Source organism: Acipenser ruthenus, chromosome 21, assembly GCF_902713425.1.
Source record: "Acipenser ruthenus chromosome 21, fAciRut3.2 maternal haplotype, whole genome shotgun sequence".
Classification (NCBI taxonomy): Eukaryota; Metazoa; Chordata; class Actinopteri; order Acipenseriformes; family Acipenseridae; genus Acipenser; species Acipenser ruthenus.
Genome location: NC_081209.1, coordinates 4,735,908 through 4,756,606, shown reverse-complemented (window position 1 = coordinate 4,756,606; position 20,699 = coordinate 4,735,908). Strand labels below are relative to the sequence as shown.

General features: G+C 41.0%; 1 protein-coding gene across 1 annotated transcript in view; it reads right to left on the bottom strand.

The window, feature by feature from the left end:
* Positions 1 to 3,342: 3,342 nt before the first annotated feature.
* Positions 3,343 to 20,699, bottom strand: part of LOC117963062 (leucine-rich repeat-containing protein 75B-like) — a 29,375-nt gene continuing 12,018 nt past the window's right edge. Inside the window, exon 4 of the mRNA XM_058994450.1 lies at positions 3,343 to 4,879. Coding sequence (XP_058850433.1) covers positions 4,291 to 4,879 — 589 coding nt within the window. The 3' untranslated portion in view covers positions 3,343 to 4,290. The remainder of the gene's footprint in view (positions 4,880 to 20,699) is intronic.

Sequence of the window (20,699 nt, the reverse complement as noted above, 5' to 3'; positions counted from 1 at the left end):
GTCCGTGACGTCATCACACTCACCACTGCCAGCCAGACTGTCACAGTGATGTACTTGTAATGACCATTTTTTTATATCAAACTTTAAGAAGCTTGGACCAGACAGATGTGCAATATTCCTGCAATCTGTAGATATTGTTTAGTACTTGTGAAATCTGCTGGCGTAACTGGAGTACTGGGAATTGTATCCAATGTAAGCTATGCCACACTGGCTGCAGTGTAAAAGCCCTCCACTTAGTATTTACTGCATGCATCTCTGCTTCAGACTCCAGCCCATTTCCCAGTGTTTTCTACAGCTGAGATGCTTGCAAGAAGTAACGTGTAGTTATCATATCTGTGCCCTGTAGCAAATGTTATCTGTTCAATCGAAATGGAAAATCAAGGGTACCTTGAGGAGAATGCAAATGAACAGTATGGCTATGGCTACAAAGTACTGTCTACAAGGAGCTGGAAAACAAGAATTTGGCTAAAATGTAAAATGCAATGCAGTTTTAATCAGTACAGTGATGAAGGCACTAGCCCAGGGCTGGCCAATCCTGGTCCTGCAGGTAAAATGAGATAGATCACTCCTTCAGGGTGAGGATGGGGGGGTAATTGGTTCAATTAAACAACTTTGGCCACCCCTGTACTAGCCGGAACAATTGTCCAATTTACTTATTTCTTTAAATAAATAAAATGCAAGTTCTCCCAAAGCCTTACCCTAAACACAGGGCTGCAGCCACAGTGTGAAAACATAGTAAGATCAATCTCTGCTTCTGAATGTGCATTTAACTTATAAGGTGGAGACATTAATAGAGCTACCCAGATGCATTCATGGGAATGCCTTAAGCTGTAGAACTGTCACACAGTCCATTTACCAAGAATAATGAGTAAAAAACAACAACCAGCATGCAGTTTAAAAAATGTATCTAACAGGGTATAAACACGTTTGTATAGTATATTTACACAGAATGACATTCACAGACATGGTTATTTATTTATTTATTTATTTTTTAAACAGTGGCACCCAAAACACACAAACAAGTAAAACTGCAGTCCATCCGACGCTCTTTTAGACACCTGGACAAAATTCAAATGGCAAAAAACAGAACGTTTCTCTTGTTTAACCCGAGTCCATGACTTGATTGGTTTAACATTTTGAAAGCGTAATTCGTGTGCTTTTGATTTTTTTTTTTTTTCGTTCTTTGCTGGTAGGATTCAGGGCTACAGAAAGCAGAGATTATTATTCGCTGATTATTATTAGGTAGTGTGAGATATGGAGTACAGGTTCATAGTACAGATTTGTTCATAGGATTGCACAATATTGAGCAACATCTATTTGAATTGATCATTAGGTAGAAATTCATGCATGAGCAGTTTGTCGCTATTTGAATTCATTTTAAATGTTCTTCTTATTCATCTATATTATTTAATTGAATTGTGTAATAAAGCAGATCCAATGTGGGGGATGATTCTTTCCAAAACAGCACTGACACTGCTACATTATTACATTACATTGAATTACTGATGTGCAGATATGTATGTGCATAGTGCTCCAGTTTGAACAGGTGAACATCAGAATCCTAGCAAGGGTACCAATAACAAGATGCAAGATTCACACGAAGCACCAGCTGGTAATGAAATACCCTCTTTTATATAGTCCACATGATAGTGCATTTTAAAACTGCAGTGTAAAAGTGATATGCTTACAGTGATCTTAATAAACACTGGGGTCTATTTTAACACACTCTACAGCTGTTATTTAAATGCCTTTGGTATTCGAAATATTAACTGGAGTGTAATTCTTTCAACAGGAAACGTTACTAAGATCTGCTGTGTTTATAGGTTGGTTCGGTCTGGTTGCTGGAAAAACCTCTGGATTGACAATAAATGCTATATTATTAGAATTCTCTGTATCCCGTTTTACTGGGGGGTGGTGAGTGGGAGTTTGTGTTTCCTAGCTCAGCTGCTACAGTTTGGTCTGTAGCTCTGTTTCAGACTGAATCCAAGTTTCAAAATGTCATTGATCTGAAAAGCTTGCTTACGTTTCTCTATTTGGCAAACCTTGACAGGGTAATAAAGTACTTCATTATTTTTGAATTGTTTGGATATTGTTTGAGTGGCACCGGAGGAATCACTATATTACTGTGCTTAAAGGCTACACGCTTATCAATCATTTTTGTCGTTGCTTTGAAAAGGATGGGCAGAATTCCTTTATTTCATTTCAAAGTCCAGTCTGGTTTATACAGTGCAGTACAGCAGTTAGAAAGGCATTAGGCTCTTACAGTCCAGGGACAGCCCTTGTCAACACAACTTATCCTCACTTCATTCCAGCAGCACCGCGGGGCATCAGGACTTCAAACGCCCTCGCGGGACACGGTCATGAAAAATAAACACAATAAGTACACGGCTGCATGGAGTGGCTGTAGAACCACAAGGTTATGTATGGCACTAACTCAGACATGTTATATACAGCACACCCAGTACTATAGTTCATTACAAACATACATTGACTGTTGGGCTTTTCACATGGATGGGAGATGCTTTTGCTTTTGCCTCATTCAAACGCTTTACTCGTTTACCATTATGTTCACAAATACAGATTTATTACACACACAGGACTGTCTTTTTTTCCATGTTAGGTTGTGATCCCCAGTGGCAAGTATCAGTGACAAGGACAGTGATGGTTGAACCTTCTGCAAATGATCCTTAAAACCATGTCCTTTTAAAACATCTCCATGAATGGAGCAGCAATCTGCTACCCCCAGTCAGGATCACAGGCCCACAGACCACTGTCCTTGCCATGAGATAGCCCAAGCAGCTACAATCCGAAACACACAGTCATATTCACACAGCAGTAACCACAGCACTGAGTCTATTTCTAAAAAGCCTCAAACACTTAACTCAGGAGTGTCATTTAACAATCACCTTAGCTGGTCCTTGCTAGCTTTGTAACATTGCGGGGCACAGAGCAGTAATGTACATGCTCCAAGCTACAATGACGTTGTTTCTTGCTAGTTTTATACCTTATGAAAATGGTTTGATTCCTCTTAGGAAGATTTGCCTGTGCACTCATTGCCAAACAGGGCTCTTGCAGTTAGATTTGTCCTGCTCCCACTGTTAAATGATGACTAATTCATTATCTTATGGTTGTTACACATTTATACTTTCTGGAAATACTCTGACACTTCTGGGAATATAGTGGTACAGCCTAGCACCTAAATATGTGGGGTGTTATCAGTGACAGGGTATTAGAATACAAGCCAGTAAAAATACAATGATTCGCTAAATGTAATGTTTAGCACTTCCAGTGTCTGAGCTAAAAGGCTTCCTGACAAAGCAATAACAATGGCTAAAAAAAACATTAAAAAAGAGAAATCAATTTTAATAGCACAGTTGTTTCAGATTTCAGTATCTGCTCACAGTAATGCAGATCTAGTTTTCTGGGGTTGTGCTCTGGCTATTGCGCCATTTATTAGATTTGTTTTTAATTAACAAGACCCCATCCGTCTTTGCAGTAAGTAATTATGTTAAACCAGAACTGACCCACATTATACTGCTGGATTGCAGTGAGAATACCTTTGTGTGTATTGTGTTTAACATCTGACAAAGTAAAAAGGGAATATGAAGTTACAGTTAAATACACTTTTGATTATCAGTGTCCAGTAAAATCCTTACACAAACGTAATTACTAACTTGAGTTCACAGCAAAGACCACATGAAAATAGTGTCACACAATGTTCTACCATAAAGGACATTTATACAAGTATATGCACGGTAGCCACAAGTGAACGTTTTGAAAAAAAGGCTTGACTTTGCAGTTTGCAGTCACGTGACGTTTGAAGCCTGAATAGTCTGTTCAGTTTATTTGTTTTGTTGGGAGATTAACAGAACTCACACACAATGTCAAGCTAGACCAAGCCTACAAGAGACAGGCTCAGTTCTAGTAGAAATTTTCGTTCGGTCTCTGATTGTAAAATAAATCCTGCTCTAGCAGCTCCGTCACTATGCAGTTCTCTTGTCGACCTCTCTAAAACAATCTGCCCTCAAAGACTCTCCTGCCTCGACTGCCGCTAAAGGGAGCCTCTTCTTAAATCTCTCATCCTCCAATGAAATTCTGCCTTGCCTCCAGGAGCACCGTCAACCACCCGGTAAGTCACTGGCTACGCCATATCGAAACTGGATGTGAAGTATGGGTGCTATTTTGGGACAAGCTTTCAAATGTATGGCACTAACTCAGACATGCCAATACATATAATTTAAATTGAGGTGAACCTTCTTCCAAACCGCTCTTAACAGAGAGGCCGGCTCATCACCTCTCGCAGCACTGCAGGGTGAAGCTCTGGGAGTCGCTCTTGTCCGTCACTGCCCAGCGTTCTAGGTCCTCCTCCTCCTCCTCATCCTCCTCCTCCTCCTCCTCTTCATCTCCGTAGTGGCTGGCTTCCTCGATGGAGGTCTCCAGGGTGTAGTCATACACCTGCCCCTCTGTGTATTCATAGATGGTCGGCAGGCTGCTCCTGAGGCTGCAGCGTCTGCGCAGAGCCACGAGCAGGGGCTGTGGCATGGTGAAGATGTCCACGTTGTTGCCCAGGTCGATCCAGGAGAGGCTGGGGAACTTGCCCACATCCTTCAGGGCCTCGGTCAGGTCCTTGATGATGGACAGGGTCAGGCGGTTGCCGTTGAGCGCCAGGTTGGTCAGTTTGGGCAGCGCGCCCAGGTAGGGCAGCAGCATGAGGAGGTGGTCGTCGTGCAGCTCGGTGAAGCTCAGGTCCACCGCTGCAATCCCGTCACGGTTGTTCTGCAGGTAGTACGCCACCCGGTGGACGTCGCGCGCTGACAGCGGAATCCCAGATAAGTCCAATGAGCCGCTGGAGACCTTCTTCTGTAACATTGTTTTGAGGCTAGAAACAAACAAAAAAAGAAGGAGAATTAGTGATTTAGAAGTCATGAAGGCGCTAGCGGAAACGCTTGTCTAGTTGATTTCGTTTTTTTCTTGTTTTTACTTTATAATCTGTCGCTGAGTATTTTTGAAGGTACGGATGATTTTTATCTTATACTTGGAATTGCTTATTTAGGTGATCAAAATCTACAATGTAACAATAGATATGTACTTTTTTAAATATGTGGCTGATATATTATTCAGTTTCTCCTCTTTGTAGATTCTTTGCATACCGTGTTCAGTATATTTGTCTTGTATTTGTTCAGGTCTTTTATTACATGAAAGTTAATTGCTTTGTCCAGTTCATGGGATATACTTTCGATCAAGGTTCACTGTATTATAAGATTAAAAGGATGGCTGATTGACCTCTAGAGTGTGTTTTTTTGATGTTGATTGATGAAGCTCAGCACAGTTCTGCAGTGGTATATTCTTTGATATGGAAACAGTCTCTTAAAGTAAACATATCACTCCTGTTTTGGCCTCTTTGTTTGCATTGGCTTTGCACTGTACATTTAGTTACAGAGGCATCAAACTTTACAATGCACTTTTACTGACTGCTTGGTCTATGGAGAAACCCCTCTCTGCATCTACAATAGAAGGGGAACTTTCGATAGAGTTCGGATACACGTTGGGATGTACGTCCCTGAGGACTGCTGAATATTTGATGGCTGGTCAAACTTCGGACTTCTGTACTCTGAGCTCTTTAGCCAACTTGGCAATGGATCCCAACTCCAATCCACAGGCAACAATAGCAGTGCAGCTTTTTGCTTTAATCCAAATGTTTTCTTCCAGTGCAGCACTGATCCCAAGATAATAACTTGTGATTTTAATATTTATATTGCAGATTTAAAAAAAAAAAAAGGATTTCAGATGTAGTATTTAATATATAAAATATGGAAACCCAAGACTGGGAGTGTGTGTGTCAGCATCAGGTTATGAACTGAGGGGGTCTGTTTTTGGAACATGGCAATGCAATAGTTACCTTAGAAGCTTGTGTTCAGTATAATGGCAGCACATCTTAACAGTACAGAATTAAAATGCACTTCGTCTTTTTGGATGATGGCTGGTTTCTGAAAGTCTTCAAGCACGGAAAGGTCAGATTATCATTATTTTAAAGCTAAATCCATTGGGCTTGCCTGGTAATTGCTCACCTTCATGCTCCTGTCTTGCCCAAGGTCACCGTTTGTACAGCAGAAACATGAATCGTGACCCTCTGGTCATTCTACCAGCCTGTCACAACAGTGCCAGCTTGCCAGGAACCAGCCTGGAGCTCACAAGTGCCCAGATTTATGATGCTATCGATTCCTGGGGCATGCCTCCATTAATGCACTTTCTCTCAGCCCAAGAGCTGGCTCCTTTAGTGGCTCCTATAAATCAATTTCCTGGAGAGAATTTGCTGATAAGAAAGTATGAGCACAGTTAATGGCAGCTGAAATTCAGAATTGAAATAATAAAGTATTGTAAAAAAAAAATTAGTTACCTGCCGTTAAGAAGGAAGAGCTACTGGAGCCCTATACTTATAGAGGAAACTGCTCATAAAGTAAATACCATTACAGTATCTATATAAACTACATGAGGACTGATCTTTACAGGGCCACAGTCTTTAGCTTCATAACCAAAGGACACATATCAAATGGTAATTAAAAAACACTCTGTATAATAACCCATGCTAGACACGCAATTTGAAATGCACACATAACTCCTCTCTCTCTCTCCCTCTCTCTCTCTCTCTCCAGATAAGCACAATGGTGCTCTCTTCTCAGCTGATTTGTAAAGCACTTTATCATTGTTCATTGACACATGTAGCATTTGTCCTCTCTCCCTTTCCCTCCCTCTCCCTCTCTCTCTCTCCCGAAGGATCGATATTTTTCACTGACAGCCAGGAACATAAACTGCGAGATCAATGCAGTCTGGAGCCAGCTGTCTGCGGCCCAAGGCATCTCCTGTTTGCTCACTTCTCTCCAGCTACGCCTGGAGGTATTTATTATGCCTTGTCACGGGATTCGTCTTCTGGCAATAGAACCTACATGATAGATGTTTTAACAAGCCACAGTGTATAGGTAAAAGGAACAGGTGTGTCTTAGTATACCTTTTATTATAGATATAACCAGGAATGGATCAAACTGCTATGTAATGGTAGTCTTACATCTATCCCTGTAAATAATCTGTTTTTGCTTATTGGAACAAACAGGTCTGTCTCACAAACAGGTCTGCCAAGTAGATTTCCTGGAGGGGGTTGGGTCTACGCACCCTTGGCGAACGTAAATTGAGTGTATAGCCAACAAGGTCTGCTTTCCAATAATTCAGTGCACAGAATGCAAGTGGCTTTCAACTCCCATGCATTTCTGATAGAGCCTCATTACTGAAGCCCTCCACACCTTTAACAATCTTCTCTTCGTGTGATGCTGTAATGTTTCCCACTGTGAGAAAATCATTATGGTAGGAATACATTTTCATAAATTTTTGGCTGAATTGGTTATTTTGATCAATGCAAATCTTATTAATCTAACTCTGCTTAATTCAGCTCTAGGCTTCCAACTACAACTCGACTATGAAAGACGGTCTGCACTGGTACAACTGTCAATAACACATGCAATCCCAGTAACGAGTACTGGACATAGGCGGATTCAAAGTGGTATCACTTAAAACACTCAATCAAGACTGTAATGACATTGATTAAGGCTTTAGCCAAAATGCTGTTGACTTGACTTCTGTTTCAAAGACGTAGGACTTGGTTGCACAGTTCCTGGACAGTCAACTATGTCAACAATGGTCAAAGGATGAAAGGCTAAAGTCCCACCATATAAAAAAATGTAGCTACAAGCTACTTGAAAGTGAGTTCAGAAACAGTTAATCCATTTGAACTGCAATTGTCCCTCTCTGACTCAATTAGAATGACATTCTGCACATTTTCTGTCACAGCTCTGACTGCAGTTTATGGATTTTAGCAGATTTATTATCCCTACTTTTCTACTGAGCGTGACCTTGCTGAAAATGACTTTTTAAATGTCCCTGAACCGTCTGCAACTTCATTCTGACATTTTACAGAAACATCTTCGACATTTCAATTAGAATTCATTAAAAAGAGTGTTTCTAGGAGGGAATACGTGTTGTAGTTAGCCTTAAAATAATAATAATAATAATAATAATAATAATAATAATAATAATAATAATAATAATAATAAAAAAAGCTATGACTATACAAGAGAATATTTAAAAGCACTTTAAAAACAGTTCTTAAAAGATTCCTTAAAACAGTCCGTGTCGAGGATATTCTCAAGAGCCTCCTGTAACACTATAGGCCCCGGTTCACGCAGAATTAAATAGGACTGCGTTCAATAGGAAATTACATTTTAGGAACATTTGAATGAGCCTCCCTGTGTGTATAGGTATTATTTTGTACTTGTGTTGTATTATTATTTAAAACGTATTGTTTAGTTTGTAAAAATACAATGTTTTTCTTTGTTATTGTTTGGCAGCGTGGATGGGCTGAAAGCTCGATCCCAGTAAACTCCCGTAGAATGTGACCATCTCCAAATTGAATAATTTAGTGCTAATTCGGATCGCTGTACCAGCATGGTATTTGCTTTGTGTTATGTTTATAGTGTTTTGTTTATTTTGGCCCTCGTGCAGTTTTGTTATTGAAAGTGTGTATTATTTAATGCATAACCGTGAGCGCAGCGACCCTCAAGTACTGCCTTTGTTGTCGTCTCATTTTCTGGACTGACGTCACCCGTCTCAGCCATCCTGCCACACAACCTTTATTATGGAGTGCTTTTAGAATTCAAATCAGTCCACCAACACAGAATCCCATTAACCAGAGCTGGCAGTCATGCTGGTGTTTTCAAGATCTTCAAACAACAAATCACAGGTCAGTACGATTTAAAAGCTTTACCTAAAGTTAAGGTTACAGATCAGAAAAACATTTAATACAAGACATGACATGCAAGCTTAAAAACTGCAAGAAGAAACAGCTAGACTAGATAACAAAGGCGATCTCTTCTGCAAGATCCCATTACTGCATTTTCAGTGACAAATGAGGTCTTTATTGTTTTTGGCACTACACGGTAGCCTTTTTCTCTCAAAGCTATGGGACTGGGGCATGAGAACTGCTGATGTTTTATGTTAGAAAACAAACAGTATATGCAAGACTAGGGGCTCATTGTAAGTCATTGCAGAGCTCAGATGGAACTGGCCGCAGTCCCAGTTTGATACTGGAATGAGATGAGGAGATTTACAGACTGGTTTCATGGTGCAGATGAGTATTTGGCATCTGATCATCAAAGAACCACCACACAGCTTAGCACTCAGACTGCTCATGACTGTAAACACCTAAACTCAGACAGCTCAGAAACCTTGCAGGCTGTCTTAAAACTCATACCTCCTCCACTGATTGTTCAGGGCAGCCGTTCCATGCTTCACACAGCACGAGTTGCATGTTTACAACTTAGCTGCTAAATATACCGTGCCACACAAAGAAGCCTGGAATCCCTTGGTCTTCCTAAGGAGGTGACAAAAGGTCTACATCTACTTAGTTATTATTAACAAGACAACACCTTCCAAGTGCCTTTCATAGAAACTTTGTGCCATGAGTGTGTGTAAAACATCTCTCAAAAGGGCATGTCATGTTTTGACAGTATTTAAATAGCTGTTGTTTTTCTCTGTGAGCAAGTAAAAACAATGTATGTTTCATATTGTAATTTTACGATCATTCTCCTTTCACTGAAGTAGATATATTACTCCTTAATATATTCTCCAGGCTAATTAAGCTGTTGCTATCTGAATGAAGAGGCTTGTGTGATTACAGGTCTTATATGAGTGCTCTGGGTCAGCATTTCCTTCTATTAGATCCAGACTAGTTTGATATAAAACAGTAGGGGATGAACACTAACACAACTAAGCTCTGCTATTTTCAAACAGCAGGACCCTTCCATCTATCACAGCTCTCTTCCCTGCCTGCTTTTACAATGTTACTGCTCAGCTTGCCAAAGAAACATCAATTATTTGCTAAATGACATTTACTTGTTACTAAGCTCCCGAGTCCTGCAATATAAGAATATTTAATTATTTATTCCCTTTATTATCAAGATTATAATACTTTGTTATTGTGTGCTGTGAGTCACTGCAATCAACTCTACAAAATGAAATCGAAGTAATGAAGGAAAATGCCAGCGGGACGACTTGCCAATTTCTCGTGTAGATCTTGCTGGAAAAAACATACAGCGCCAGTGACACAAACAGTAGAAGTGCAGGTTAAAAACGACTGTGCCCGTGGGCTACGGTCTGAGGAAGACCTATAGTACTGTTTTTATACAAAGTTTCATGGATGGGGCGCACAGTGTGGGATTAGTCGTTCCTAAGAAAGAGTTATGATTCACAGTCATATAAGAGCCTTAAAGATGGTTCAATGATGAAGGTGGGTGTCCTAAAGCACTTCATCGTTGTAGTGCAAACAAGCGAGCTGATTACCGACTACAGCTGCGTCTTGCAGAGACAAAGACACATAAACAAAGCGTGTGCACTTTCATTTACTAGTGTAATCCGTGTGTCTGTTCAACGCCCTCTGCGGCTGATCAGAGGCGTGCTATACTGCATGTATGTGCTGCGATTGAGTTTTTTCCTATTTTTCTTTATGTAGGCACTTTGTGCTGCACTGTCGGTGCTCCAAAGTTTACCTGTCATGTGATTCAGAGCTCGCCCATCTGCAAGACCTGTTCCATTAGCAGGATTTCACCCCGCTAAGCGCTTTCACTCTCCATTCCCTCCATACTCTCTGTTTCTCCCTTAGAAGCTATCTCATCTAAAAGTAACAAAGGCTTTTCATCCCCTCCCCCTCCTCCTTCCTCCTCGATTTCTCTTCTTTCCTGCCTTCATGCTCTCTGTAATCTGACAACAAAGAGGAGCAGTAGCTGTACTTTCCAATGAGGATTCAATGCCACATAGAAGCTGTGCTGGACCATTGACCTTGCCTGTCTCTGCCTCTTTGTTCTTCACTGTGAAAGTCTGACACAGCATTGAGAAGCCGTGGTAAACAGCACTATCACTGTGCAACACTACTTTTAATAGGACATGGTACAATATTACTGCCCATTGGCCAGTGCCTTCACCTGGCACTTTTCATTACTTTGTTTTTATTACACAGCAGCACAGAGCTGCAGAGTTATAGCCATCTCCTAATAGCTAATCAAAAGGATATATACGCTGTGGCTGAGTCTGCTTGTGTTACAATGAGATGCAGTTCAGTCTAGTGGGAGGTTTGCCTTGCTTTGGGGGATCCCTACCCTCTAACTGCAGACAAGCAGAAAAGCAGGCAGGCTCCAAATTGTCATCAGCTTGGGTTATGTTGCTTAGCCATGCAGCAGCCAGCAGCTGCATTTGGACAGCCTGTCGGGGCATGGTGTGTGTGTGTTTACTGGAACGATTCCAAATGCTGGGGTCCTTGTCTTCATACAGTGCAGACTGCGGAGAGTCGGTGCTACATCGCATGGCAAACTCTTATCTATGATTCAGCAACAGGTCACATTGTAACATTTATCAAGGGTTAGTGCTTGTTTTGTACAAGTGAATCTCTTCAGCATTTATTCCAGCAATGTCAATATAGTTCTGCAAAAAATAAATACAGTAGACCCTGGTAGTCCGGATTGACCTATAATCCCAACTATGCGATCATGAAATGCATGTAGACAGAGTCTGCAGAAACCAAACTTTAATAATCTATGATAAGTGTGTAAGACATTTACGACAAAGACGGTGCAAAGGATTCTTAGTACAGTACAGTTTCAGATCGGTACTAATCTTAACCGGGTCCCAAATGGATCGGATAAGGCTACTACAGTGGCAATGTAAAATAATCTATTATTGTTATAAGGAATTATATCTATGGTAGTATTATGCCTGAAAATACATTAGCAAAACAGGAGTGCACAGGGAGGCCTGGCCTGGAGATGTTTGTCATCCCTTTAGTTCTCTATTAGATTGGGATCAGACAGGCCAAAGTCATATGGCACTCCAACCTGCATATTAAGGCCTTGGTGTTCAGCCATTGGTAGGTGACCTGGTCAATACAGTAGTAGACACACAGTAATCCACGAATATTTTATTCTGGTGCTAACCAGGTGTTGTAGGTAAATGAGTAGGCATGAGATTGGTTTGCGAGTTCAGAGAATGGCAAAGTGATAAATATATATATATATACAGTGCCTTGCGAAAGTATTCGGCCCCCTTGAACTTTGCGACCTTTTGCCACATTTCAGGCTTCAAACATAAAGATCTGAAACTGTAATTTTTTGTGAAGAATCAACAACAAGTGGGACACAATCATGAAGTGGAACGAAATTTATTGGATATTTCAAACTTTTTAACAAATAAAAAACTAAAAAATTGGGTGTGCAAAATTATTCAGCCCCTTTACTTTCAGTGCAGCAAACTCTCTCCAGAAGTTCAGTGAGGATCTCTGAATGATCCAATGTTGACCTAAATGACTAATGATGATAAATAGAATCCACCTGTGTGTAATCAAGTCTCTGTATAAATGCACCTGCACTGTGATAGTCTCAGAGGTCCATTTAAAGCGCAGAGAGCATCATGAAGAACAAGGAACACACCAGGCAGGTCCGAGATACTGTTGTGGAGAAGTTTAAAGTCGGATTTGGATACAAAAAGATTTCCCAAGCTTTAAACATCCCAAGGAGCACTGTGCAAGCGATAATATTGAAATGGAAGGAGTATCAGACCACTGCAAATCTACCAAGACCTGGCCGTCCCTCTAAACTTTCAGCTCATACAAGGAGAAGACTGATCAGAGATGCAGCCAAGAGGCCCATGATCACTCTGGATGAACTGCAGAGATCTACAGCTGAGGTGGGAGACTCTGTCCATAGGACAACAATCAGTCGTATACTGCACAAATCTGGCCTTTATGGAAGAGTGGCAAGAAGAAAGCCATTTCTTAAAGATATTCATAAAAAGTGTCGTTTACAGTTTGCCACAAGCCACCTGGGAGACACACCAAACATGTGGAAGAAGGTGCTCTGGTCAGATGAAACCAAAATCGAACTTTTTGGCAACAATGCAAAACGTTATGTTTGGCGTAAAAGCAACACAGCTCATCACCCTGAACACACCATCCCCACTGTCAAACATGGTGGTGGCAGCATCATGGTTTGGGCCTGCTTTTCTTCAGCAGGGACAGGGAAGATGGTTAAAATTGATGGGAAGATGGATGGAGCCAAATACAGGACCATTCTGGAAGAAAACCTGATGGAGTCTGCAAAAGACCTGAGACTGGGACGGAGATTTGTCTTCCAACAAGACAATGATCCAAAACATAAAGCAAAATCTACAATGGAATGGTTCACAAATAAACATATCCAGGTGTTAGAATGGCCAAGTCAAAGTCCAGACCTGAATCCAATCGAGAATCTGTGGAAAGAACTGAAAACTGCTGTTCACAAATGCTCTCCATCCAACCTCACTGAGCTCGAGCTGTTTTGCAAGGAGGAATGGGCAAAAATTTCAGTCTCTCGATGTGTAAAACTGATAGAGACATACCCCAAGCGACTTACAGCTGTAATCGCAGCAAAAGGTGGCGCTACAAAGTATTAACTTAAGGGGGCTGAATAATTTTGCACGCCCAATTTTTCAGTTTTTTATTTGTTAAAAAAGTTTGAAATATCCAATAAATTTTGTTCCACTTCATGATTGTGTCCCACTTGTTGATTCTTCACAAAAAATTACAGTTTCATATCTTTATGTTTGAAGCCTGAAATGTGGCAAAAGGTCGCAAAGTTCAAGGGGGCCGAATACTTTCGCAAGGCACTGTATATATATATATATATATATATATATATATATATATATATATATTTATATTTATATATATATATATATATATATATATATATATATATATATATATATATATATATATATATATATATATATATATTCTGAGCGTGATACTTTTAAGTATGTTCCCAAGCCAATGGCTGACTCACGCATCCTTCAGCCTGCAGTTATGAAAAAGTAACTTTTCACATATCTTGTCAAGCGAGCCGAGAAAATCCCCTTCAGAAATAGATGTTCATGCTCCAGGAGACCGAAGACAATTCTTCTTAGCTAAACTCAAAGCAATTTCTTTGCCGCTATCAGGCTGGCGCTAGCCTGTGTGACAGATCCTGCAATTACATCCCCTGCAGATCAACACAAACGTTTCACAACATTTACTTCTCCAGTCACAGCCCCCACTTCCCCAAGACACCACCTCTTCAGTAATTTCATGCTATCTCACCGCAGCAATAAAAGCTAATTATCAGCACATATTGCTTTATGACTAACACAGCACCTTCCTTCTTTAATACTTTTATCTCCAATGATAGAAATTATCCCTTCCATGACTATAAAACCACCTGTATATGTAACAGGCTTCATATTCACCTCACTAGAGAAATTGAGCCAATGGTTCGAAAGTGACGTTTTTGCTGGAATAGTTGAGCTGCACAGTACATAATGATCCAAACAACAGAGAATGACCTAATAGGATATGAAACAGGTAAGACATGACACTATTGATGATATAACGTATACCTTCAATTAGGGGTGTGCTGATACTTGTACTTTACTTGTGCTTGTACTCGTAATTGCCTTTAAGAAATGCATTGTCAGTTTACAGACTTGGTACGGCAGTACGACAGTAAAAATCATTCCAACATTCGCTTCCAAACGGTTTTTAAAAAGTTAACCGTCATCGATTGGTAGTCAGTTGTAAAGGCGAGGGTTTTCTTGTTTGGAAATCGTTCATGAATGATTGATACGAATGATAACATAGTAACATGAGATTCATTGCAGTGTCTGTTTTGGTGATTTGGTAATAAGATTACCTGCTGGCATGTCACAGGGGAAAGCTAGAGGAAAAACCTGAAAACAATGCTTCTGCCAGCTGCAAACCGAAGAACAAGAAGCAAGCTACTGAGCCGTCCCTTGGCTTTTATCTTTGTATCCACCGCAGCAGGACATTTTTATTTTGGTACATTTCGGTTGACGGCTCTTTAAGTGCGGCTTGACTCGATGCAATATTTATATATCCGAATGCTGCCGTTCCAAGTCTTTTCTGGGCAACAGAGACGTCATTCTGTTGGACACATGAGCAATTTTAGATTGTCAAGACAAATAAAAAAAGGACGGCTGAAGCAAGCAAAAGCTTTTACAGCACAGGCAGCAATGCTGTTCCGTGCCAGCGAGCAGGTCTATGTATTACTTGTAATTCACATTCAGACTACTGTCAGTGTTCATTAATTAGCCATCACAACACTGAAGCTGACACACAGATGATAACTGCAGTGCCACAGGGCCGTTGATATTTAATTCTTGGACGCCTGTTGCTAAGCCTCCACACAGCCACACATAAATAAATGATAAGTTCTGCCTCAGTTAAACCTGAAGAAGGAGAGTTCTTTTTCTTCCAGCATTCAGATTATTTTTCTCTCTCCGAGATGTCTCTAAAATTGCTCACGGGCTCGATTTACTTTTCATAATATTAATATTTGATTGCTCCTTTTATAATTCATCCTTCCTTTTAAACCTGTAAAGTGAGTGGGTCCTGCATCTGCCCTTTATCTTCCTGCATTCCCCCAATCATTCAAATTGATACAACACCTGTGGGCATTCAAAGCGTGCTTATTTTTCATATTTTACTGGCCAGGATGCAGCAGTGATGTCACAATAACAGCTTCCCCACAGCAGAAGCTAATATCAGAAGCTAATGCCGTGAAATAAACCGTGAATAAACAGGAACAATTTGTGAGTAAAGACATAAACAACTCAGGACTTCATCCTTCAGGGTTCATGTTTTGCCTCAAATTAGTAAGCATTAAAAAAATAAAATTAAATAAATGTTCAAAACCAACACAGCATAATACATAGCTGGATTTGTTAAATATTAGTGTTTTAGAGTACATGTGTAAAGTAATCAAAGGAATCAGCAATCAAAACCCATCTGGCTCCAGTGCAGTTTTTACACAGAAGAGAGAAAACACGGTTCCTGAATTCTGCCACGGAACAGTAAGTATTAATATTTCAGTCTCTAGGAACTAAATGACATTACCTTTTTCCTAATATTACTTCTTCAGTTCTGCTGGTTCATATTTAAAAGCCGTATTGTACCAACCTAAAAGCACTGGTTCAGTATTGCACTTTGATAGAAACAAGACCAAGCCACTCAGAGGAGGGAAAGAAAAGATAGCATTGTCTCTTAAGGACGGTGAGATGGTCTAAATGAAAAAAAAAAGAAAGAAAACAGACAGAGAACAGAAGAGTGTTTTTTTAGTGCAGTAAAAATATATATATATATTTTTTTGTCTTTTCCGAATGCTGTTTACAACATTCCCCTCTCCCCTGGTTATCAAGTAGACAACACCTTGCAAAGCACACCGCGCCTCATTACGAAGCACAACAGGTGTGCCTGTGCATGTTGCTGGGGGCTTATCTGCTGACGGTGCTGCCACCTGGCCCAGCGACTGCACTCGTAGACAATGCCAGGGCACCCAGAATTCCACTGGCTGCAATAGCACCAATAGCCCCAGCGATAACCTGCAAACAATCCTAATAGAAAAAAACCTTCATCTGTTATACTAACCTGATTGTGTCGGGTAATGCGCTGTGTAAATTGCACGCTATGTGGGATTCACAGCACTAAGGCTACAAAACATTGTATAATTAAAGTCCTTTATTATCACTTTGAAAACTGACATGGCATGCATATTCAGTGTTCATAGCATGTTGTTATAAACCAAAAGTGCTGTATTTGAAATTTCAATGCAATTTAACATTGATTTGAAAAATTGCACTATAAACATAATAAGCTGCAGTTGCAAACTGCTTGATCAGTAACATTATTATATAGAGATGGAGTGTGAACTGTAGGGTCAGTTCAATATCACCTCTATGGGAGCACTGATTGTGGCATGCAGCATTCTTTGTTTGCATTAGTTCCGAAGACCTTTCAATCCGCTGGGTTTAAATTCTGAGAGCACTTATCCACCTTACCTTACACTGCTTGCATTTGGAAGAATTATAAACAAACAATAGACAGCAAAATAAACGACCAAGTAATCCCACAGAGATAGGGGGGGGGGGGGGGGGGGGGGAAAGAACATGTGTCTAGTTTCTCAACACTGGAGGGGAGTTAATTATTTTCAGTGATATATTCAGGGCTAATCTTCGGAAATGCTGCGCCTTGTTTACCAAGTAGACTCTCCAGAGGTAAGGCAGGGACTCAGAACAAGCACAGTTACGTGCGGCAGCACATCCCGACTAACAAAACACAAAACAGCAGAATCCTATGCGTTAGTTAAAAAGATCAAGATTCAAAACAGACATGTACCTGGCAAGGCCTTATCTCAGATTGACCCTGGGATCTTTAGCCTATAATTCCACCATGCCTGGTCTTTCTCGGCTTGATGCTGTCTTAATAGTTTGTTTTGAAATCCCCCTGCCCAATGCATGACAGGATGAAGGTGCATGGTAGCTAGGCAGACGGCTTGCCAATAAAAATAACACAGACTTTCAATGATCTTCAAGGAATGGATACGCTAAACCTGGCACTACCCGGGAGGTTGCTGTATTTGACATGGGTCCCAGGATTATCCTGTACGAGTTTACAGTAAAGTGGATTTGCTTTCTTAAAAATGATGCTATATGACATATGCAACATCTGTCCACCAGGTGGCAATGTGTGCTCTATGCAACAGCCCCCCTTATTGTTATGTGGTGGAAATGTAAATACAGCTTTTCAGGTTCTAAGAGCCTCTGGATTCAACAGGTTGGATGTGAAGCGTTGTGGGTTTCACAAAAGTTGGGGAGCCGTGCCGTGGTTATCAAGTAATCATGTATCACTGCTATCACTTTGACTTCTAACAGCAAGACTTGTGGCTTCAGACCATTTCTGTCATGATTATCTGAACTGTACACCGTGTCAGTGCTGTATAGTCACTGGTTTGGCAGTGCTGAATCTGGGATGCATCAGGGATAGCGAGGGTATCTTGTTTGCCGGCTGATGATAATACAAGCAGGAATTTGGAGGTTTATTGTACAATAAGAGACTGGTCTGGAGCCGTTCTGTGAAATGCTGCCTTGCTGCGTACCTCACGGAAATAAGGTGTATAAATAAATAGTTTGTCCAGCTCTGTGAAAGCAGCCAATGGAAACATTTTTTTTAGTGAAATCCAGTGACAGGTCTACTTAAAAGCAGTGATTTACTGCCTTGGTAGGATAGGTGGTTTCATGTTTCATACCATTCATTTATTTCATGACTGTAAATTGGCAGCTGATTGTGTAAGAAATACTTCCCGATGGCGCTGCTGTAACCCAACCTCCTGGACCACTGACTGCTGTCAATCTGTTGGACCTGGCTCTGCATTTCTCTAGGGAAGAGCGTATAGGTTCACAGAATGTAGTCATATCCCACTGCAATGAGTGACTGACCTCCAGAACCGAATTAAGAGTATGACAGAGATAGGGTGTGAGTGAGCTTTCCAGTTATAGGATATCCCGATCCAAGCTAAAGTGATAACCAAACTCCAAAGAGGGGCCATGTGACCTGCAGGTCATGTGTTAAGGACACACCGCTTGTGGATGCGCTAGTACTGAACTTGCGGCAATAATTAATCAACGCCTCCCTTTTCCAACACAAATGTCTATTAGTTGGCGAGCAGATCTCAGATAATGAGCTTTTCAATTTGTTCCATTACTGCAGGACGTGGGCCTCAACACTTAACAGCCCTCGAAAAAACAAGAGACGCTATTGGTGGATGGGGCCGCATTTAAACTTCCAATCCCCTAAGTTGCCATGGCGGTGGAGATTCGTCTGCTGCTGGGCTGTGTGACTGACCGCTTCCTCGGGAGGCTTGTTAAGACGTGCACAGGCTTTGGAATTTAATTAGAACATGTCTGGGCAAAATTAGACCCTGTGGCGTGCACTTGTTCTCTTTTTCCTTTTCCAATTATTGTTAATAAAACTGCAGCCGGGTCCAGGTAGACATAGCCTCTGGGGAACCTTGTTAGGTTCATTAAATTGCTTGAATTTCCAAAAGCACTGGGCTTGCACACACAAAGACTAATTGAAGGGCAGGTTTTCAACTTGTTTATTAAAAAAAAACAGATGCTTCCAGTTTTGACTCACAGCCGTGCCTGGGCTGCTCCAGCCGTACATGCCTGGAATTAAGCAGCAGAGGGAAGGCTCAGATCTGCACTGAATGTGAATATGAGGCTCACAAGCAAGTCAGCTTGATAGGCCAGTTCGACAATGAGGCTCCACGGATCATCAATTCCATCCTCATTTGAAACATGTTAAGTAGTGCTTGGTACTGCACCTGAAAAGAAGTGCAGCAGTTCCTCTAGGCTCCACTAAGAGAGTTGGCTTTTTTTTTGGCTCAAGAGCAGAACTGCTGGCTTCAAAGACCTCACCCAAGTCTAAGATTTGATACCCAGCCTCCCATGAAATCAGTCAAGGAAAACAAACAATTAGGGCTGGATAGGTCACTTGTCTGCTTGGGTTCGATTAGCTGTGACGTCATTAAATGGAGAAAAGAAATGCAGTCTCCACTGGGATGGAAATAGAACTGCTGGAGTCAGTTCCAGCTTTTGTTTTTTTCTTTTCAAATCGTATACTGTATGGGGAGAAATGTCACTGTAGAGCTTTGCCTCATGGGAGATCAGCAGAGCTGGGAAGACCTCAGCGTTTTGTTCAGACAGTCTGGACTCTGTTTATATCAATCATGCCCCTGCTTCTGCCACAGGTAATGCACATTCTCTGTCAGTCATGCCGTTAACGTTTTGTGACGGTTTGTTTCAACTTATTGTTAGTGTCCATCTTATCATCATCAGTAAGCGTGGTTTTGAACGAGGCACGACCGAATAATCGATAACTCTGATCGATCGCTGCAGAACTACAGATCAGCGCCACAGAGATCAGCTCCACGCAGCACTGAGGGTGACTAACCTGTTGAAACGTAGATGTTGTTGTTTTTTTCTGTCAGAGGAGTGCTAAGGAATTTCCGAGGCACAGCTAACCTGGCACAAAACACAACAGCTGTGGCAGGACTCCAGGACAACAATGCAAATCAACGCAACGGTGGCGGTTTGTGTCCCCGGGGAGCAACTCCGACGCCAGACAGGCTTACAGTCAGAGGTGTGCGCGGGGAGGGGGGTAATAGACATGCCTAGCTTAAAGGATTGTCTTTTCAGATTAAAATCATACAAATCTGCCTGTCAGCTGTGACTGCCTTGTAGTCACAGCCAAGCATCTACTGGGAAGCAGGCTCCCAGCCTCTCTAAAGGGCGTTTCACTTTCAAACTTTTTCCATCACCGTTCCTCTGTCCATCTCCAGATACATTTTAAGAGGGTATTCTGTCTATCTTCATATACTGTATATATATATTTTTATTAGTTGCCTGCTGGTATACCCTTTCCAGGGTAATTACACCCTGCAAATGCTATTTCTCTTTATATCAAATAGATAACTTGTTGAGCCTCTACTTAGACTGCATGGTCAATCACAATGTTCATATACAGAATGCATGTACATACTATATATATATATATATATATATATATATATATATATATATACAATTCACATTGTGCACACTGTACATATTCCTCTATTGAATGCCTCTGATGAATGCCTTGCACGTGAGACCTTTTCTCAGCTCTGTAAGCGCTCTGTTAAGTCTTATGTAACCACAGAATAACAAAGCCGATATTTCTTTGCACTGGCACGTAAGCA